General features: G+C 35.1%; 1 protein-coding gene and 1 long non-coding RNA gene across 2 annotated transcripts in view; one reads left to right on the top strand and one right to left on the bottom strand.

The window, feature by feature from the left end:
* Positions 1–23,426, top strand: part of fntb (farnesyltransferase, CAAX box, subunit beta) — a 46,746-nt gene that overhangs the window by 17,209 nt on the left and 6,111 nt on the right. The window contains exons 6-12 of the mRNA XM_030128113.1: positions 2,575–2,721; positions 6,805–6,888; positions 11,065–11,151; positions 11,258–11,387; positions 17,569–17,701; positions 20,746–20,857; positions 20,956–21,070. Of these exons, the coding sequence (XP_029983973.1) occupies positions 2,575–2,721; positions 6,805–6,888; positions 11,065–11,151; positions 11,258–11,387; positions 17,569–17,701; positions 20,746–20,857; positions 20,956–21,070 (808 nt within the window). The remainder of the gene's footprint in view (positions 1–2,574; positions 2,722–6,804; positions 6,889–11,064; positions 11,152–11,257; positions 11,388–17,568; positions 17,702–20,745; positions 20,858–20,955; positions 21,071–23,426) is intronic.
* On the bottom strand, positions 1,531–22,996 carry LOC115414797 (uncharacterized). The gene is made up of 3 exons (XR_003934721.1): positions 22,985–22,996; positions 4,409–4,411; positions 1,531–1,600 (listed from the first exon to the last, which is right to left on the bottom strand). It is a non-coding gene; the product is annotated as an uncharacterized LOC115414797 (long non-coding RNA).

Here is a 23,426-nt window from a genome sequence, read left to right as displayed (position 1 = left end):
TCTTCACTATAAAATGTAAAGCCTCTATCAAGTTTTTTAATGTAATGATGACTTTTATTTTATACATTTAACTCAACTAGTTTTGGTTCTTAATCTGTGTCTGGTTATTGAACTATTCTACAAAAAAAGATCAAGATCCAAAACAAATGAACAAGCCTCAGCCTCTTATGATGCCAGTGCCACTTAATTCACACACTATAATAAAGTGAGAATTAAACTCATGTTGTTCCTTTGAAGGACAACCTTGGCTTCCAGATTCTCCCTTATTTATTTGCTTGTGTTAAAATATAGTCTTAATAAATATGTAACATCACTGTCCCACATTGTATGCAAGTATCATAACATTCAAAGCAGCGTTGTCATGGAGACCGGGCTGGCCTGTTGTTTCAGAAACGCCGTATAACTCGTCTAATTGCAACGGATTCAGCTCCAGACACGTAAACACTTTATTAGGTTGAACAGGTTGATGTACAGACGTGGTCATTGAGTGTGAGCACACGGACAGACTTTCTGATGTCAACACGCCCACCTTGCTGGATATATTTGTTAGAAATGTTAGTGTTGAAACATCTAAATGCGTACATTATATATGTTTGTGCTCCTCATCTCTGGTTCTGCATCTTCACATTCTATCCATAAATCAATTTCACGCATTTATAAAGCCTCAGACCACAGATTCACAAAGAGTACGTTCACACTATTGCCTGAATCTGCCCTTTTTGCTCATACCGTAGCAGAAAAACTTTTTCATACACCCTCAAAATTTTACAAACGACGCAAGTGATTTATTTTGTTTATTTGTAACAAGAAAAAAAATAACAAAACTAAATTCTTGACAGTTTCAACATGTCATTATCTTGCTGAAACATCCAGTTGTGACCTCGACAGAACAGAGCACGTGCAGAAGGGAACATTTGGGTTTAGAGAATGAAGCAAACACCTCAGAGTGAATCTGTATGTAATATCTCACAAATGCATGGGGTGAACAAAAACTTTTTTCCACCACTGTACAGTTCACAGAATCTGATCTGTTCAAGTCTGATCCAGGACACTTCCGCATGTGGTCCTGAATCGGATACAGATCTGGTCTATTTCAGTGTGACCTTAGAATTCATGTGGCTTTAACATCAATAAAATTTAGATTTGAGGGAGTCACTCACATCCTATGAAGACCAGCAGTAAAATTAATCCAAACGATATATATATATTAGTAAAACATTCACAGGGACCTTGTAGATTATGTAATAACGGTGCAATATGCAATAATGTCATAATTTTTCACCTCATTATGTAATAATGCCGCATTTTATAATAACATGCCACATTTTGTAATAAAATTCTTGAACACATTTTGTAATAAAGCTTTGCCACATTTTGTAATAACTTGTTACATATTGCAACAATTATTACAAAATGCCAGTGTAGCACTTAATTAAAAAGAAAATGTAATAATTTGCCTTGAGTGGAAAAACCATCATACCAGCAGAACAACAGGAAGCATTCTAGCTTAATTAGAAGTCATAAAAAAAAAGAATGTTTCATTTGTCAAACCTAAATCAAATGTAACTGTATTCATTCTGACCGAGAATGTGTTTGCAAGCTAGAGACAAAAACTGCTCTAATTAAGTATTACTAACAAGAAACACAATACGTGTAATTTATTCCAAACTGCAGCAAAGTTTATTACAAAATGCATTCATGAATTTTATTACAAAATGTGGTATTATTACATGATGAGGTGAAAAATTATTACATATTGCACCACATAATGCAGTGCTATAGACCTTTTTACTACACAATGAATATTGATAATATAATTTAGCTTAAAAATATGGTTTTGAAGGTACAACTTGTAGTGAAATATGTAACTGTATGTTAGTCATTTTACTTTGGGGGATGATCTGGACACTTATGACTTCCTGGCTTTTGTTCATCTGGCTTATTTTAGAACTGTGACCAGTTCACATTGATTGGAGTCATGATGCATGATCAATGAGATAAGACAGTATATCATACACAGCAACTTTCTTTATTTCTGTTCTAAATAAAGGGTTTTCATCCTTCTTTGTAACTGGTTATATTTTATAGCAGTTTAAAATATGAAAGAGGTTAGTGATAGTTATTTTATGCAGCTACATTGCTTTTATTGATGAAAAATCTCAGGTAATTTTTCTTCTCTGTTCTGCTGTTCTGTGATTTAGAGGAGATGCTGTCATATCTAGAAATTAGTCAAAACATAAAATATCAAGATAGGATTTTACTCTATGAACAGCTGATAATAATGTTTTATTTTGTGGTGACAGGCGAGCTACAACCCATAAATAAAACAACACACAGTATATAATGCCATGGAGACGGATCATTTCACGCTGCTGTAAACCTATAACCTTGTGAAGTTGTTTTATCTTGTCACAAATCTTTGATCTGAACTGGTCTTAAGTTTATAGATTGATACAGAGTCTGTGGAAATGCACTGAATAGACAAACATCTCAATCAATCACACACCCTAGTTGTGCCTTTATCCTACTGTTTGTTTGTGTATGTCCATTAATCTCCTGACCTTGTCCCTGCAGGGTGTGTCAGTTCTTGGCTCACTGTCAGAGCCCAACGGGGGGTTTTGCTGGAGGACCGGGACAACACGCCCACCTCGCGCCCACCTACGCTGCTGTTAACGCCCTGTGTATCATCGGCACAGAGGAGGCCTACAATGTTATAGACAGGTACAGCCACACTGGGTTTTTTGAAAGGACAGATCAAGTGTAAACTTTAACTAGATTGTGTTGTTTTTATGTAGACATGTACAGATATTTAACCCTTAGGTGTCTGAGCCTATTTTGGCCATTATGGAGTACTTTTGATTTTGCTTTTATATATTATATAAAGAAATGTTTCCTATACCCATGTTTGGTATCTTTTTTTGCCAGCACAACTTAATGTGCCTATTATTTTTTCACTTTAACCTACTATATCAACACAAAAGGACAAAAAACACATAAAAATATAAAATCTGATTTGAAAAATGTATATAATTTATTGCATAAATAACACAAAGGCGCTTAACAAACCTTTTCAAAGACTTAAAAGTGAATATTGGTTCCAAATATTAGGTATATAAAATTTAAATTGTAATAAATTAAAAGTATACTCAAATATTTGACATAAAAGCATATCTTTAAATAGGCGTTTTCTTCGGTTTTCTCACCCCCCCCAGTCCTCCCACTTTCCGCATCCAGGTCAAACGGGGGTCATCCTCACTCTTACCTGCAATGTTAATGCAGTTTGTGGGTTAGAATGCGCAGATTTGGCCAGTCTTTTCCATTTTGAAAAAGGACAAAAAATGATGAAGATATGGTAAGAAATATAACGCCCGCCCCACCTCATTTTCATACTTTTATTCACGTTTGTTTGCTCCAGTTTCCAATCATCATATCTCTGGTTGTATTTGCTCTATCAACATCAAATAAAAAGTGGGAGAGTGTTTCAAGTCCGCACTTTTGAATGCAATTATCCCCAGTGGTCTATGTGACCGACGTCCGACGCTATGACGTGTTGAAAATGTCATGTGATTCAGTCATAGGGCCATGACCATAGACCCCCAAGGGTTAAGTAAAAAAACACATCCATCATGCAACAGCAGAAGATATATCATTGAGATGTCAAAGGATTTGTCCAAATAGACACAAAACAATACAAAACATGTATTAAAAAGCTCATTTAATCCATTTGTTGAGTTCTTCGCAGCTAACTGAGAAGAGGTTGAGTGATTTCTTACTAATTCTTTTTAATCTTGCAAAAACAGCTGCTTCTTATCTGGCGGCTCTGATGTGGAACAAGAAAATGGTTATGAGCTGTACATGGAATTTGTACAGAAAAGGGTTTTGCGATATTCTGAGACTTAAATGAATCCGCACAGAACTTTCAGCCTAATTTTATCTGTATAATTATGTTGATGGAAAAGTTAATTAAGCTCTTTATCAAGTTCAGTTCGATTTTACTGCTTCAGCGACAGCAGATTATAATAATGAAATGTGATTTATTAATACTAATTCATCTGATATACAGCATTTATATATTTTGGCTAATATTAGATGATGTTAATCAGCCGCACCAGGAAGTGAAAAGCTGTCAGAAAAATAAATACTGAAGTTAAGTACAAAAGCGTGACAACTTTATGTATTAAGTTACCTCATTAATGGACTTTGGACTGTTTCATTGGTTGATTGATGCGACATCAGATCAAATATGTACAAAAATGTTTTTTCCCTTCCATTTCCAATAACACGAGACATTCAAGGTAAAAATAAACATTACAATACAAAATACATCAACACCATGAAAGCACTGAGAGTTGTACTAACAATAGTACTGCAAAAACTCACCTGCAAGTGTGTCGAACTACTCAAAAACAGACTTAACCTGAGCTCTAAAATTTGTAGTGTATATAACAACTTTTGTACAACAACTGTGCAGTGGAAGGTCATTCCACACCACTTCAGGCTACATTATTCACCTGTGGGATTAGACATGAATGCATACTGGCCCTGAGTACAGACCACTGATATCTGAGAACACCCACTGATGATACTGTTCATACATTGTAGCTTCTTCTTTTCTGGCAGAAGTCCTAATGTACTGAATTTATCACAATCACCATGAATACAAGGTGATGCATTCAACAAATAGAATAATATTATTTTGCAACATCTGCACAATTTGTGTTTAAAGAAATGCCAAAGAGTAAACTTGAGTTTTCTGGCATAATTAGATACATCATTTGGACAAAAGTATTGGGACACCCTGAATTCAGGCGTTTCATTTTGATAATTATCATACACAGTCATCTAAGGCTACGTTCAACCTGCAAGTCTTGATGCTCAATTCAGATTTTTTTGCTGAAATCCAATCTTTTTTGCACGGTTGTTGACACGTATAATGTACAGCTACGGAAAAAATTATTAGACCATCAAAAGTCATTAAAAACAATGATTATGCAATCAAGTACTAACTCCGGTGTGTATCATGACTAAAACAAACAGAAAAGAAAACATGGAATGCCTAAAAGCACTTTTTTGGCCGTACAATGTCATAGCTATTGATGTAAGAACTGAAGTGATTTTGGTTATTATCAAGAAAACCATGGAAAATGGCTAAATATCAGCTCTGAAATTAAACTACAATGAGTTATTTTTGTTGTTATCATTATATTTGTCCAAACAAATGTACTTTTAGTTGTACCAGGCACTAAAATGAACAAGAAACTGAAGCAAATAAGAGTGGTCTAATCATTTTTTCCACGACTGTATGTACGACTGTCATCAGACTCGTTTGAACAGTCTATGGCCTTGAAGCGACCCACATACTCTGTCTTACTGGATCGCGTCTCCTCTAGAGCAGAATTGCGTCAGCTTTCACATTTCAACGGCATAAAATTCGGATGAAATGCAACATAACCATTCAGACTGTCACAAAACATCAGATCCGATTTAAGACCATATAAAATGAAGAGAAATGGGATTTGTGCTGTTCAGACCGCCATAAAAAATCAGATATGGGTCACATATTAGCAAAAGAATCAGATTTTAGCCACTTTTGCCTGTAGTGTGAATGTACCCTTAAGCACTTTTTAAAAAAAAAAAATCATCATAATTGTTTCAACCTCAGGATTTCTGACATATTTGTCACGTTCTGACTATAATCAGTTTTACTTTCTTCAACCTTCAGTCAGGAAGAAAAATCAGCCTTTGTTCTAATGACAGTGACTGTCATGAATATTTTTATCATGATAATCTTTCAAATCAATAGGATTGCAAAGTCCTTCAAATTTTAGGTGTGATGTCCGTATATTGTAATATTTCAATCTGTCTGACTGCTCTAATATCATTACTAAGCAATGCACTTGTTTTAGTGTAATTTCAGCTCCATTATGCAACACTTTAAAAGTATTTGTTCTTGGCAGCGTGTTTTGCACTGCAAAAATCTAAATCTTACCAAGTGTATTTTTCTCATTTCTAGTCAAAATATCTCATCACACTTAAAATAAGACATAATCACCTAAAGAGTAACTTGTAAGTGAGGTATAAGAACTTATTTTTAGACAATAGATCTTGAAAATCTTATTTCAAGAAATCTTAGAAAGATAATTTTCACTTGTTCCATTGGCAGTTATTTTGCTTGAATTATGCAAAAAAAATCTTGAATTAAGAAAAAAAATCTGCCAATGGGACAAGTGAAATTTATCTTGGTAAGATTTGCTGAAATAAGATTTTCAAGATCTATTGTCTAAAAATAAGTTCTTATATCTCACTGAAAAGTTACTCTTTAGGTGATTATGTCTTATTTTAAGTGTGACAAGATATTTCGACTAGAAATGAGAAAAATACACTTGGTAAGATTCAGATTTTTGCAGTGTGTCTTTTTTGTATATTTGCATGATATTTACAGTCAAATGTGATGTACTCCTGTTAATTTAGTTTAACGAAAGTGCTCTTGTAGACTTGAATTAAGGCATATGCCAACAGTTAAAGCATAAATAATATTCCAATGCACAGGACGAAGACAGTTTTCACGTCATTTTCTCCTGTATTTCTGCTTTTATCTCCTTCCTGTTTAAATCCGACAGCAGGTATCGACTTTACATTTGTGCTTTATTACATTTGCAGCACTTAACACCATTCTTCTCGCTTTCCCTGCCTCCTGTCCACGCCTCCCCCGTCCCCTTCTCCTCATCATCCTCCCTCTCCTCCTCTGTCTAATCCCACCCCTCCGTCTCCAACCCATCCCACCCTGCTCTGTTTCTTCTCCAGGGAAAAGCTGTTAGATTTCCTATGGTCAGTGAAGCAGCCAGATGGCTCGTTTGTGATGCACGTCGGAGGGGAAGTGGATGTCAGGTGAGCGCCCAGAAGATAAGAACCGTCCACACTGTTGCCCTCTTTCTGGCCTTTTCCCGCTTTCTTCTCTTTATTTTCTCATTTGCTTCATAGACCCCACGCACACACATCACCAAACGTGCATTATCACACAAGTATTTATTACTGAAGGCAGACAATCTGTTGATACGTCGAGTCTTCTCACTGCAGAAGTAAATAGTGTCTCATTGTATCTCGTATCTCTTTGTATCCTTTGTGCTCTTGGAAAGAAAATAACAGAAATCCTTACTTTCTCACATAATCGTCAACGTTATTAGTGTTAACATGTGTTTTCTCTGCTTTTTAACAAGAAGCTTTAAAGGATTGTGAGTGTCAAAAGCCAACATTACTCTTTCACTCTCAAAGGAGGCTTTTATCTGTTTCTAAGCGATTAATTTTCCTCTGTTGTTGTTATTACTGAAACTCCTCTCCTGCTCTCAGGCTGGTTTCCTTATCAGTGGCTGCTCTGTTAAATAACAACAAAATAAAAAAGAACACAAATCTCCAAAAGAAACCTTGTTTTCAGAAAGTCGAGTGGAGAATCATATTCAGAAGCAGGTTGGCAGCAGCTGCAGTTTTTTGCAATAAATACAGTCATATAATGGGGATATACTGTATTTTCATTATCTATAAATCACAGTGTTATAGCATCACAGCTTTACTGAAACTGTTAATTGATTGAGTGAACGTGTTGTCTGCAGCCTGAGCCCAATTCAATTTAATGACATTTATTTACTAGAGCACTTAAGGTGTATTCCTCCTCAAATCCAAATAGTCCCACTTTACCTGCAGTTGAATAGTGTTTATTTAAAACTAGTGTCTAGATTAAACTTTCTTCAAAAACTGAAATTGCTTTTTTTTTGGTTTTATTTTTTGAAATCGCATAAACAGTCAGATTTGCATCCTCGTTATAAAAATCGGTATAAGGTTTTTTTTTCCACGAACAGTATTTTTTCTTTACTATTACATATGTGTTATTGTATTATGTGTTTATGTAAATTATATTATATTTGTTTGTAATAGTATAAATCCAGAAACAAAATTATTTAGCAATAAATATCAGGCATTAGAGTATAGCTATGTTTAGAGTAGGAACGTTATTATTGTTATTAATTATTTAAGAAGAAGGGGTGGGATTTTATAACTTGAACTTCTTCTCACTCCTTTTCTGATATGTATTATATGTCTTATGTTTAAATGTTTTTTTCATTTATTTATTGTTCTTTTTTGACATTCATATTCGAAGTAAATACATCAATCAATCAGTATTACCTGCAAATCCCTAAACAGCAATAGTAGAAAGTAACTAAGTACATTTACTTAAGCTCTGTACTTAAGTATGATTTTAAGGTAGTCTTTTTTTTTGAGTATATAAAGGTTGTCCTTCTCATTCTGGTTTTCCGCCATGGGACCTCATTTCAAAATTTTGTTTTTTTTTTATGACACTCATTTTTGAGAAACTAGTAATTTTTTGACCCTCAAGTTTTTGATGTCAAATTATATGTTAAATAGACAAACGTGCGTAAATGGTGGCACAAGTCAAACTGGATCAAAAATGAGTTCTATCTCACCACTGACTGTCATATTTTATTTCTTTCTGTAGTTAAATCCCAGGGGTCACAGTGGAAGGGACAGGACTTCAGCTCTCTATTTTCATTTGATACTACTGTATACTTGTACTCCAGTACATCTCAGAGACAAATATTTTACTTTTTAGATGTACTTTTTAATTTGAGTCCACTGTTACTTTAAAGAACAACGTTTTACACAGTGGATAGTATTGAACTATCCTGAAATGCATTAATATTAAAGCTTTAAAACAGTATCTACAGTGCATTTCCATAAATGTATTTAATGCACATTTTAACATTTCACTCTGGGAAAATGTTTGCTTTCCTAATTTTGGCCAAAAAAAAAAAAAAAAAAATCTTGATTTAGGTGTTTGTTTGTTTTTTGCAAGTTTTTGCCAAAGAGCACACATATACAGGAAATGGAAACACGGTTTCAAATAAATGTGACATAGCAAACATTTAACTGACATGATTGTTCAGCTGTTTTCCAGTTATTCTGATAAAATGTAAATGTTATGATGAGGAGTGTAAATCATTCCTGTATCTCATCCATGATTAAAGACATCACAGCCATTTTAGATAGAAAACAGAATCCTGCTCTACTTCTACTCTGTTTATCTGTTTATTACTGTCATGTGTAATGGAGCTTACAGTGCCACCTGCTGGTGACACAACACAGTCCAGATTATTCACAAACCGGTTTCTCGAACCGCAGTTTTTGTCGCTTCTAATTTGCTTCACCTTTTGTGGAAACACAGCCACACTTGTACAATAACCCTCCTTGTCAATCATCCGTCTCTGTCCTGTCCTCTGCTTGGATTTTCTCTGTATTTTCCTCCTGTTTTGCTGTGTTCAGGACATCTCTCCTCTTTCTGCTCTTTTCATTTCGTGCATTTCACAAGCGAGAAATGTCACATATTTCGCCTTTACAGATTGAATCAGTGCTTGGACGTGTTACATAAAGCAGTGTGTTGTCGGGTCTCATTTCAGATGTGTTAGTTATTAAACGCTCCGCCAGAAATGTCTCCCATGGTTTCAGTTCAAATCAACCAATATGTCACCAAAAATGTAGAGGACAGGAAACTGACTTTTCCTCTTATTAATAATCTCATGAGTCTTTATATATCTGGTGTCCCTGGTTAAAAAACTGAATGTAAAGTAGTTCAAAGCAGCCACTTCCAGCAGCTGTAACATCCTGCCATAACACTGATGTTTCACTAATAATAATCAACTGATGTCACATATAATAATAGATCAGTCAGATGGAGCGCCTATACTTTTAATACAATAGTAAGTACTTTTATTTTAGGATCTGAACTATTCTTTCCCTGCTACCTAAGTAACCAGTCAGCATGTTAGGGGACATATTTCTGCTTGTGTCTGTCTTCATATAGATCCCTTCGTGTGGCTGTTTTTATTCATTTATTTTGACTTAAGCCTATACATCAGGTCAGGTTTTAGAGTCTTTTATTTTTTTTTAACAATTTTTTTTATTTGACATACACACATAAACATAAATCCAACAAACACTAAGGAGATGTATAACATATAGGCTACAGTTTCATTTGCTTCACATGAGCTCAAATTCATTTTTTATGGACTATGTCTGTAAAGCGAGTCTTAAAGACCTGGGACTAGTTTTGTGTCGACCTCCAAATGAATTTAGTCTCTACATATAGCCTTTCTTAAGTGGTTTATCACTATTTATTAAGATATGTTCCTCTGTATTTTGCATTTTTTAGTGAATATCAGGCGTTTTCCTATGCTTAATTCACTGATCGTGTAGGTGTTCATTAAAGCTAAATGTAATTTCAAGGATTATTACTTCAAAACAAAGGAAAGTAAAGCAAAAGTGGCTTATTTAACTAAGTATATCATCAATTGAATGCAAAAACAAGTGTTTGCAACCTCAGTCATTTGTCAGAGTATGTGGGTTTTATTGGTAAATCAGTGATAATGTTGTTTACAGATGTTTTAATTGGTCATATCTGATGCCACTGAAAAGCAGAGAAACTGTATTTTACCTGAATATATCCATTATTGGTTTAAAGGGTATTAGACATTTTATATCAATACAGGTCGCTGTTTAGATCTTTGAGGGTTCATGTATTGTTTGAGTTTTCATTATTGTAGGTATAATAATAAATACAGTACATGTTTTACCTTTGATTATTTAACTACTTTTCTATGGTCATCTTTAATAATTTATAGTACTCCATTCTGGGTTACCGGTGTTGTGTTTGTTAGATTTTTGTGTTACTACAAAAGCTTCCTGGCAGGTTTTATAAATAGGAAACTGTTCTGTAAGTCTTGCCTGGTAAAATGGAGGTTGAAATAAAAAAACAAAGTTAAAATGAAAGCTGTAGAGATGGGTGGATAAAGTGTGGTATGTACCATCTGAGATGTACCTGGCTAACACAGACAGTACAATAGATGCTTGTATTTGGTGTGCTGCCGGTGTAAAAATACAAAGCTTTGGAAAATAATGTGTAAGTGTAGGAAGAGCACACTTCCTGCTCACCCACGCGCCTTTTTCTTTATTCTCTCTTTTGTTTTTTGTTGTTTTGTTTTTTTTGTTTTGTTATAGGAGTGCATATTGTGCTGCTTCTGTTGCATCGCTCACAAACATCCTCACACCTAAACTGTTTGAGGACACGACCAACTGGATCCTCAGGTGGATATCTTTGTATTTTTTCTCCACAACCATCCCACGCTCATGTGGACCAGTTCAGAAAACAGCAAGTATTTTTAATGGTCTGTTTTTTTGTGTATGTGTCCAGCTGTCAGAACTGGGAGGGCGGTCTGAGCGGCGTACCCGGTTTGGAGGCCCACGGCGGGTACACTTTCTGTGGTACCGCTGCCCTCGTCATCCTGGGGAAGGAGCACATGCTGGATCTCAAAGCTTTGCTGGTGAGACATTTCCACTGTCACAGTTCACGTAAGGAGACTCGTGTTGAAGAAAAACAACGTATCGGAATTACACGTGGCACTCCCTGCTCGCTGTTACCTCGGGCGCAGCTTGGCTCAAGTCCCAACAACAAAAAGCTACTATGAGTATCAGTCATAACAGCGCCTTTGTGCTGAGGTAACGTCCCCTTATAGACCACTCACTGCTCGGATCAAATAAGGATACAGGGTTACAACCCACAGATCAGTTTCCTCAGGTATTTTCTGTCTCAGTGACTCAGGCTGTTATGATCGTGAAATTTTAGCCAACAATTTGTGTTTTCTGTTCAGTTTTAGCACAGGAAGTTGTTAAATCCAATACATGAAGGATAGGAGTGTACAAGAAGTACCAACAAGAACAAATACATGAAATCCAGCTGCAGACAAAGTGTTAAAAATATTGTTTAACCCATAAAGACCCAGAACTACTTTTGTTGCAGTTCACAAGTGATTTTTTTTTTCTCTTTATTTAACCTTTCTCAAGTGATTTATCACCAATTATTGTAATAATAAAATCTGTATTTTGCCTTTTTTTTTTCAACGATAGTCATGTATTTTCCTATATTTTATTTACTGATCATGTAGATGTTCATAAAATCTCAGGTTAAAGTTGAGGGTTATAATATCAAAAACAAAATCTTTCAGCAAAATCTGTCAATAACTGAACATAGACCAAGTGTGTCCATCCACTGTCATTGATCCAGCTCCATGGATTTTACTGGTGAATCAATGCTGTAGAAGATGATTTTCACTACAGCCTCTGAATGTCCAAATGGGTCATATCTGATGACCATGAAAAACTGCGTTTTACACCAATTATTTATATGTGTTGATAGGATTAGTGGATCAACAGGTACTAAAGAGTTTAGATCAGTAGATGCTTTTGGTCAACGATGGATGTTTGGGTCTTTATGGGTTAAGAATATTCCAAGATTCTTCCCTTTCATTTAAGGACGTTGAGGGTATGTCCTTCAGGTTTTGTGTTTTTTTTATTTATTTATTTATTTATTTTCATCCCCATGAATAGAGCTGCTTGAATATGAAAGGAGAATTTTCCAAGTCATCTGATAGTAAACCTCAGACAAAAATAAGGGATATTTCCAAAATAACAATGTACCTTTGTTTTCAGAATCTTGTCAATAGTTTAATAACATATTCAACGCTGGAACATTAAAATAAAATGTCTTTTTATCAGGTATTTGTCAGATATGACAGAAATAATTAGTGAAATACATAAAGCCTATTTGTGCTTAGAGAGAAAAATGACTGGCAGTGACAGGTATCAAAAGAGATTAAACACTTGGAGGTAAACTTTGAGACAGTAATTGAGACAGTAATTCTAGACCAAAGTCCCATTAAACCACAGAAGAGAATGAAATGAGAGGCTGTCATTTGCTGAGTGCATAACTTTTTTAATACAGTGGAATTTATACAGATAAATAAAAACAAGTAGGACAATTATGCAAAATAACTGCAGTTAGGTAATTGCTTTTAGTAGATTATGAAATAAATGGGGCAAACATATCACTGAGGTATCACTGATGTCAAATTTGACTATTTACAGATAAACCTTTAAGTGATGCTTAGTCACGTATTTAGTTTTTGATTATGTTCCCATCAGGGGTTTGAATGTTTATATTTGTTGTACACGATAATCATCAGTGAGCTGGTTGTCCTGACAGAGTGAAAGGATTTATTTCAGTATAATGACAAGCATGCTGCACATTATTCCATTAATGACATAGCTATTTATTGTAGAAATCAACAATTTAAAAAATAAATAAATAAAAAGTAGCAGCATAAACAGTACTGTGCAAAAGTCCTGGTCCAACGTCAGGTTTGTTGGTTTTATTCAAGTTCTAATAGCCATTCATATGCATTTCTAAGTCTCTGTATGAAGATTAAATCTGGATATATGTAAAATACATACAGCAGGAAAAACAAAGGTTTCAGCTTCTATAGTGTGACTTCCCTTTGCACTTAATAGGAATTTAACTCCTTTGTTTAATATGAGATTTACTGCATTAATTTTCAGTTTTATACGAGGTTTCATTCAACACATGCCAAATGTTTGTTTGTGCTGCTTTTTGTCCTGGGGTCAGAGGTCACACTCAATAGTGACTTTAAACTTTACAACCCCTTTAATTCAGTTTTTGTGCTCCTTTTAAGGCTGTGCAGATATTTCTTTTTATGTGACGAAAAGTCAGCATGTATGGTCATTTCAACCCTGTAAACACAACAAACCTAGAGGTGGTCTAAGACTTTTTTGCAAAGTAGTTAGTTAAAAAAAATAATTGATTTCATTGTATCCACTTAAATGAGTGATATTTTGCTTTTTTAAATGGAATTATGCATTTTAGAACATTTCCCTGTGGTCTACATAAACTGTAAATACTATGCTTGGGTCTGAATTCTTCATTAATTCAACTCCACAGGTCCATCTTTTACCTTATTTCTAATGACACCAGAAAGGTTGTTTTGAACACTGGCCCTTTAAATGTAAATGAACCACTTCTTGCCCCAACCCCTTCAGGTTGTTGGCTGTGCTTTCTGTCCTGTTCATCCACTTGTGTTCATTAAGACAACCAACAACTGAACATTTTAGGTAATTGACTCAAAGTTTGGACATATTTTCAGTTTTTACAACAGCCGCTGCTGCTGACAAATAATTATGTTGTACTCGGAGAAATGCTAGTTGGAAGTCTAGACCTTATATGTGCAAATTTCGAGCTAAACTAGTTATAGACACAACAAATTAAGCAGGAATTAAAACAGGTTGTAGAAATCCACTCAATTTTTGCCAAAATGAATATAAATATAGCTTTGCAGCACCTGGAGGGTTCAAATTCAAACTTTTTGAACTATTAGGGTCCAAGTACACAAATAAATGAACCAAAGACTAATGAAAGTGGGTTTAGCAAAATATGACCCCTTTAAAAGGAGACCATTAGATTCTATGGTCAGTTACACAGAAATAGTGCATAGACCAGTCAAACTCAAGGATGAGACATGGTCCGGTAGTTATCATTTGTAACTTTTTTTTATTCGTTTAGTTATTGGATTAGGTTTCTTCTAATTTGTCTGAACTCCTGTTTTGCTGTAGGACAGATGTTTACAGAGGAGGAACTGAAGGTCAGCTGAAACCAGCAGAACTGTTTTTTACATCCCTTATTGAAACAAGACAGGCCCTGTTTTTCGTGACTATAGTGTTGGTTAAATTAGTGCTTTAAATGGCAAACGGGAGACATAAAGTCCTGCTGCGGCCGTCCTTCAGCTCCCAGTCAAATGCTGTGGTCATAAAGTAGAATTTGCATTGGACTGGTCACACATGTGTCAGCAGACTGGTGAAGTCCCTCAGCCTTTAGGCCACGCAGTAGCATCCACCCAGGCGGGGTCAGGGGTCAACAGAGCACACCCTCAAATGCCTCCTGTGTCTCTGTCTGTCCTTGTAGACCCCTGGTGTAGGTTTTTTTTTTTTTTTTTTCTTCAATATATTATGATTCAGTATACCTCAGACACATTCTCTATTATTATACTTGTTATTCTTGACCACATTCATCTTCTGAGTCTTTAAAACAAGTGGCAGCTGCAGATCCTCACGTCAGAAACACATCCGCCTCGACCCTGTTTTCCAGCTTTACTGTGATGTATCAAAGCCTCGGTGTTCCTGTCCTGTTTTTGACAGCCATTTTCTATCTTTAAAATGTAGCTGCGTCGGAGTGGGCGCCAACAAAAAGCGGCTTTTATGCCGTTGTCTTGTGTAAAATGAGTCATGCTGCGTTAACGCTCCGACAGAATCACTTCATTATTCATTGATTTCGAGAAGAGATTGTCGGTGATTCAACCCTGTTTTTACGAAGTGTTTCTGTTTTAATTTAACAATAAAACCTGTAAATTTATTCATTTAGTGAGAGCCTAATCTAATAATCAATAGTAATAGTATTTGTTATTATTATTACTACTATAATAAAGAACCACATTTACACACATTTACTGATCATATAGATGTTCATAAAATCTCAGATTAAAATTGAGGGATATTATATCAAAAACAAAATCTTTCAGCAAAATCTGTCATTAACTGAACATAAACCAAGTGTGTCCATCCACTGTCATTGATCTAACTCCATGGATTTTACTGGTGAATCAATTGTTGTAGAAGTTGACGTTGTTTCCATGTTCACTACGGAGCCTCTGAATGTCCAAATGGGTCACATCTGATGACCATGAAAAGATGATGAACTGCGTTTTACTCCAATTATTTACATGCATTGATAGGATTAATGGATGTAAAGTTATTAAATAGTTTATATCTGTAGATGGTTTGTGCCACCGGTGGCTGTTTGGGTCTTTATGGGTTAAAACAACAGCAATTATAACATGTTTTTTCATATCAGAGTTTTGCTTCTGATGTGTAACGTCTTTGGTCTGTTATCTCTATGTAACAGATGCTTTATAGTTATATGCGGTTCCAAATTTAGTCATTTTTCCTTTTTTTTCTGCAAATTCTTGATGTCTTCAGTAAGTAGATATGTAATAAGCAAAGATAAAGAGAAGAGAAACTCAAGAAGGTGCTACATGACCTACATTATCCCTTACATAACACAACAAATGTTACTGTAATAAAAGAAAGGATTTAAAAGTTTTATTTGTTAGAAGAATAATTTGAAGTTGTTGGCACATCTTTTTATTATTTTATTACTATGCTGCAGTTTTGCCAGATTCTTACAAAGTTTGATTAGAGAGTTTTTTGGTCAAACTGCCCAGAAATTTATGCAAATGAACATAAACAACTCTGAACATGAATATAAATCATAAACTTCTGATGTTGCTGAAAAACTGAGAAACTGCATTTTCCCTGAATTGTTTGCTTGTATTGGTAGAATTAGTGGCTCAACACTTATTAAATATTTCAGGTCAGTAGATGCTGTTGGTGCTGGCGGCGGCTCAGTTCTGTGAGGATTAATTTGCATCATGTGTTTCATATAAAATAAACCATGGGATCCGGAAGTGTCTCAGAAATGATAAAAGACGTTGAGTGTTTGCAAACTTTTGACAGGTTCTGTATGTTGATATTTTATTTTATCATTATCTGTTGCATTAAGAGGAGAAATAATTAACTGAATAATTTGTTTGTATGTTTATATTTGAAGCTGTATATGATTAAGCCTCAACAGAACAGGATGCATTTTTAGTTATATTTCTTCATTTTGTGTACATTTTTTTAAAGGGGTCATATTTTGCTAAACCCACTTTTATTAGTCTTTGGTTCATTTATTTGTGTATTTGGACTCTAATAGTTCAAAAAGTTTGAATTTGAACCCTCCAGGTGCTGCAAAGTTATCTTTATATTCATTTTGGAAAAAATCGAGTGGATTTCTAAGACCTGTTTTAATTCCTGCTTAATTTGTTACGTCTATAACTAGTTACGTCACAACATTTGCACATATAAGGTCAAGACTTCCAGCGAACATTTCTCTGAGTACGACATAATTGTTTCTCAGCAGCGGCGGTTGTAGTCCATACTGAAAATATGTCCAAACTTTGAGCCGATTACCTAAAATGTTCAGTCGTTGGTTGAAAGGGACAGAGCAGCACAGCCAACAACCTGGAGGGGGCGGGGCATGAAGTGGTTCATTTGCATTTAAAGGGCCAGTGCTCAAAACGACCTTTCTGGTGTCATTACTCAGAAATAGGGTTGAAGATGGACCTGTGGAGTTGGATTAATGAAGAATTCAGACCCAAGCATAGTATTAGCAGTTTATGTAGACCGCAGGGAAATGTTTTAAAATGCATAATTCCATTTAAAAAAGTAAAATATCATTAATTTAAATGTTTCTTATATTTGCTGCTGATTCGTCTCCTCCATCGATGCTGTTTCTTCACTCAGTCCAGACCTCAGCTGGTATTAAATCTTCTTCCATAATTATCCAATCTAAGATGCTCGGACTGGTCGGGGGCCAATTAGTGGTCTCCATGGCAACGGCGTTGCAAATCCCCTTCCATTTCCAACACACTAATGCACCTCCTCCTGGTGGAATTCCAGCTCTGCGTCCAGTGTCTCAGAGCTTTGGCTGAAATGCGCCGCGTCAGCGTTGGCCTGTGTTTGACGTGTGTGTGTTGTGCTGTGTGTGTTCTCCTGCAGCGGTGGGTGGTCAGCAGACAGATGCGGTTCGAGGGGGGCTTCCAGGGCCGCTGTAATAAACTGGTGGATGGCTGCTACTCGTTCTGGCAGGCTGGACTCCTGCCTCTACTGCACAGAGCCTTATTCAAAGAAGGTACAACACCACCGATTTAGTGTGTGCTCGTTCATTCAGAAAAACACTTCATCTCATGTTCAGATTTTGTTACTTTTTACTTCACAACCCAAAACTCAAACTCAGACTGAAACACAGGATAAAACATAGTGTTGCAGGTGTGAAATAAGGCCAAAAAATGAAATCCCTTTCAATGTGATCAATGCAGCAGAAGCACACCTCCTCCACTGTTTTGGTCTTTGTCCAAAGTTAGAGAAGCGTTACGCAAAAATGTTCAATACTTTCTGAAATTTTACTACCCTGAACCTGATCCTGTTTAATCATACTGCATATGGACAACAGTATTGGGACGCGTTGAATTCAGGTGTTTCTTTTCAAACAGGAGTCTAGGGTTTACTGATGTCTATATCTGTGGCTGTAGCCGTGATGTGTCTCAATATTTTTGTCCATATAGTTTATAAACATCAATATTTCCTTAAAGTTTAATGGGAGATTTTTCTTCCTAAGTGAGATGTGAAGAAAGTAGATGGTTAGTTGTGGTAGAAAATTATTATTAAAAATGATTATGTACAGTCAGAGCATGAAAACTATTTTAGAAATTTAGAGGTAGAACTTTTAAAATTCAAATCAGATAAAAAAAAAGAATGTTGAGAGAAATTAAGTAAAAACCATCTCTGGTATTTTGGAAACAACAATAACAATTTAAACAAAACTAACCAATGCAATGATATTTATCACAATATAAATTTATACTGATATATGTTTTGAAGCCCAAACCCCTGTTTGAAAAAACAAACAAACAACACCTGAACTCGATGTGTCCCAATACTTTTGTCTATATATTAAATTTGACTTAATTTTTTTTTTGTTTTTTTAGAAAAAAATAAGTGCGATTTTAATAGTACTATGCCTCAGATTGTCATTTACACATGTACATTACAACATTACAATTTACAGATCATAGTGGACCTACAAATACACAAAACCTTTAGTAACAGGCAGAATATTGTTAGAATTCTGTGCATTTCACCAGTTTTACAATCTAGGGAAAAAAATAAACCCTGTATTTGTTTGAGTAACAAAAGACTTGGTGTACAGAGAAACTTACAGTTTTATTCATAAGATTAAATTAGATACAGATGCAGATGGAAACTGCTTTATTTATCCTCAGTTCAAGCAGAAATATACACATTCATGCTGCACAGTCATCAGTGAGAGGGGGAAATGGCATAAGGAAATAAATATGATAGTAAGAGGTACAGTTAAATAAAAATAAAAAATGGGAGAGTGAAAACATATTTTAAAAAAAGTTGCACATAATATAGAATTGATGTATCTTGATGTACAGAATTGGACACCTGCAAAATTCTACACAATCTCAAATGTTATGAAATATTTGTGGAAAAATCTTTGTTTCAAAAGGACAGATACAAATCATTTTTATGTTAAGAGAAAAAAAAACCCTTTTCTCTGATGTGATTTAATAACCTCTGAATTTACTCTGAGCTTTAAGGAACATCTACATAAATCAGCTTATTAAATATAGGAAAATACCTGATTTTCACTAATAAATACAAAGGATAATATTCTAATAAATGGTGATAAATCATTTGGAGGTTGTGACATAAATATTTGTGGGTATTTAAAGGTTAAGAGTTATTCTTAATACGACTAAAATTTGCTTAGAGGTCTTATTTATGTCTTTGTACATAAGAAATCAATCTAAGTGAATCCCCAAAGGAACTTTGTGTTGGTAAATGTAAGCTGTGCAAATTTACAGGATTTCACTTCTGTCGCAACATGTTGATGGTCATATGAACTATGTTTTCAGCTCAAAAATGTCCAATTTCATCACAATTAATGCTATATTTTCATGTCACAAATGGCCAAGTTATATTTGAACTGAATTTACCTGAAAAACAAATATTCTATTCTTTTAGATTCCCCAATTTTTCGTACAAGATTCTATCCTACATATCACGTTTTATTTTTACAGGTTGCAATATGGAGTATGGTGCTGATCCATCCTGCTTATGTTACGCGAATATATACATTAAGAATGTCACACGTCACTTTTTAAATCAACAGTTTTCTATTAAGCATTTTTATAAAGAAATAACAATTCTATATTATTATTTACTCTTTAGTATGATGATAAACTATACAATAAATAATTCTGATCCTAGTTTTTGCACAGGGATCATTTGTGGAAACGGTGACATGGCTGCCGAACATCAGTATGATGGGATCTGTAACAACCATGTCACATCCGTCCACTGCCACATTTTGTGTTTTTGTGTCAGCTGTTATTGTTTTAGATCCACAATACTAACATTTATGAATAAGAGGAGAATTAGCAATAGTAAGTATATAAGTTTATTACTAATAAAGTACTGGTACTGACCAGATCATCATGGGTAATGTCACGTCCGTCCACCAGCAAAAGTTTTCACATACACATGCTATTCAAAATCCAATATTTCTGAAAATATAGCTTCCACTGTCAAATAGTATCAGTAGTCTGTGCACAAATGTATTGGCATTATTTCAACACAGTTCTACGCATTTCTTACAACTTTTTTTTTTTTTTTTTGACAAAAATGGCCACTCATTTTACCCCCTGAGTAAATTTTAGCCGAATACAAATACATGAGGTTTCCAAAAACTTTTTTCCACCATTGTTAGATTATTGATCGAGGTTCCAATAGCATCACAACACCGAATATACACACAAGAAATACCATAAGAAAAAAGCAATACAGTAACTATAAAAAAACAGGCAATTACACATTGGAAAGCACTAGTAGAAAGAACAAGTATCAAAGTAGTAGTAATAAAGTAGCAGTAATAATAATAAATAGCTAATTACGTTATAATATTGTTGATTTGTTTTAGTAATTTTCCAGCAAAATTTTAGTGTGTGGGCTTTGTTTGTTTTAGATTCCCTGTTGAGTAAACCTGGTAAATCACTCATCTCACCTCGGCCCGAGTGAAACTACAGGTTGGAGACAAAACGACTGAGTAATCACCATGGTGTGTGTGTGTGTGTTTGTGTGTGTTTGCAGGAGAGTCGGAGCTGAGTCGGCAGCGGTGGATGTTCGAGCAGCAGGCCCTGCAGGAGTACATCCTCCTGTGCTGTCAGAACCCGACGGGGGGGCTTCTGGATAAACCTGGCAAGTCAGTACCACACCATCTGGACACACACGGCCATGCCAACACAACAACACACTCGACACACACACACACACTGACGCCTCTGTCCTCCTCACACTCAGATCCAGAGACTTCTACCACACGTGTTACTGCCTGAGCGGCCTCTCCATAGCACAACACTTCGGGAACATGGACCTCCACCATGAGCTGATCCTCGGCAAAGACGACAACAGATTGGTGAGTCCACACCCGGGTCAGGACCAGGACTGGATCCGTTTACAAACGGACTATTAACCACAAGAAATAGATGAGTTAAGGCCCAACCTTTTTTGGCTCGTGACCCCATTTTAACATCACAAATTTCTGGCGACCCCAGACATTCAAAACAGAGACATTTTTTTTGCTAAAATTATTTTTTTGATCATGTAATAGTTTGCAATACTATGTTGCAAATAAACATGAATTTTAGAGGACATTTAGTCTATATAATGTATATTATTATGGACGGAGGTAGAAAAGCCAGGTGTAGATTACTGCACAAAGTGACAATTTAATTTTCCTTGGTCAGGATATGTACAGTCAGTCCAGCTTGGATTTACAAGGCTGACAATTAATACTGAACAAACAAGAACTCAAACTATGAATTATGAAAGAGCTGCAGCATCTGAAACCGACCACAATGAACATTTGACAGATAAACAGTACCACAGTGCTTCAGTTTCAGACTCACAGTTTGTCAGGTTTTTATGTATTGGGATTGTCTCTCAACTCACCACATATTTTTTTATTAGTAAGTTTATGTTTTGTTTTGTTTTTTTAAATCAATTACTAGAAATTCCGGTGACCCCATTTGAATTCCAGGCGACTCCACGTGGGGTCCCGACCCCAAGGTTGAAAAACACTGAGTTAAGGCCTTGAAAGTACGGAGACTGTTGGAATTTAGAATCATCTTAATAACTGGCACGAAAAATCCGGTATACAGTCGCAGAAAAAATTATTAGATTTTTAGATTAGGTTATTATTAGGTGTTTGATTGTGATAATTATCATTGGACTGAACAGTATTTCATACACAGTCGTCTAAGGCTACGTTCAACCTGCAAGTCTTGATGCTCAATTCAGATTTTTTTTTTTGCTGAAATCCAATTTTTTTTTTTTGCACGGTTGTTGACACATATAATGTACAGTTGCATAAAAAATTAATAGACCATCAGAAGTCATTAAAAACAATGGTTATGCAATTAAGTACTAACTCCTGTGTGTATCATGTGACTAAAACAGACAGAAAAGAAAACATGGAATGCCTAAAAGCACTGTTTTTGGCAGTACAATGCCACAGATACTGATGTAAGAACTGAAGTGATTTTGATTATTATCAAGAAAACATGGAAAATGGTTAGATATCAGCTCTGAAATTAAACTCTTATGAGCTATTTTTGTTGTTATCGTTATATTTGTCCAAATGTACCTTTAGTTGTATCAGGCATTAAAATGAACAAGAAATTGAAGAAAACAAGGGTGGTCTAATAATTTTTTCCACGACTACGTTTCAGTTTAGTCGGAATGAATGGAAGCAGATAGAAAAAAAAAATCAAAACAATAACTAGTTGGACTGAAGGATATGGAATTTTATTTTCCTTTCAATATCTGTTCATTGTTTTCTTTTGTTAATATAAATGAACTTGAGATAAAACATCATTAATAGATTTTTTTTTTGTTACCCAAACAGTAACTGTAGTCAAACATCACTAAATGGAACTACAAAAACAATATTAGTCTGCATTAAAATATAAAAATACTAAACAATATAAAGCCCCATTGATGAGAAACACGTTCACAGTGAACATATAACAATCAGGTTGTTTATTTTTATTCTTTTTTTTTTTTTTTTTTTTATTATTAAGACCGCAGCAATAATAGTTTTCTTACAATTCATACATTCAGAAAAACAAAAACTTGATTAATACCAGCTCTGCTTAGAATCCTAAAATAATGACCGATTACTCAAAATATCTAGAAGTCTCGAAATCCTGACATGGTATCTAAAAAATAAGGAGATATTTTCCCTGAATATTAACTTGTGTACTTTTACTGATCACACAAACTGGATTTAACCAAACTAAGCATTCAGATCCTTCCATTAGATATTTACTGCAGTGATTAATATGTGCTTTAACCCTGATACAGTGAGGAGCTTCTGTCACATGTACTCCATCACAAATCTGGCCTCGAAGCTCGTGGAAAAAAAAGATCAGTGAGTTAAAATAATGACTAATGCGTTAGTGTTGTTTCAAATGAAAAACACTGTTGTCACCTTAATGGAACCAGAAATGGAGGTGGTGTTTTAAAGGTTAATTAGTTGAACATTACCGACTGCTGCAATATCTGGCATTAAATGTAACTTTACCTCAGTTCTGCCACATTATTCACTCAGTTCTACTTGTGTTGGTTACGTTGTGTTTCTACATTAGATGGACAAAAGTATGTGGACACGTTGAATTCAGGTGTTTCTTTTCTACCGGGTCTGGGATACAAAACAATAATGACAAATGTCACAATGTAGTTTTATATCTGGATAAATATCATTAAATTGT

The sequence above is a fragment of the Sphaeramia orbicularis genome, chromosome 24, assembly GCF_902148855.1.
Source record: "Sphaeramia orbicularis chromosome 24, fSphaOr1.1, whole genome shotgun sequence".
Lineage (NCBI taxonomy): Eukaryota > Metazoa > Chordata > Actinopteri > Kurtiformes > Apogonidae > Sphaeramia > Sphaeramia orbicularis.
This window is presented reverse-complemented; position numbering and strand designations above follow the sequence as displayed.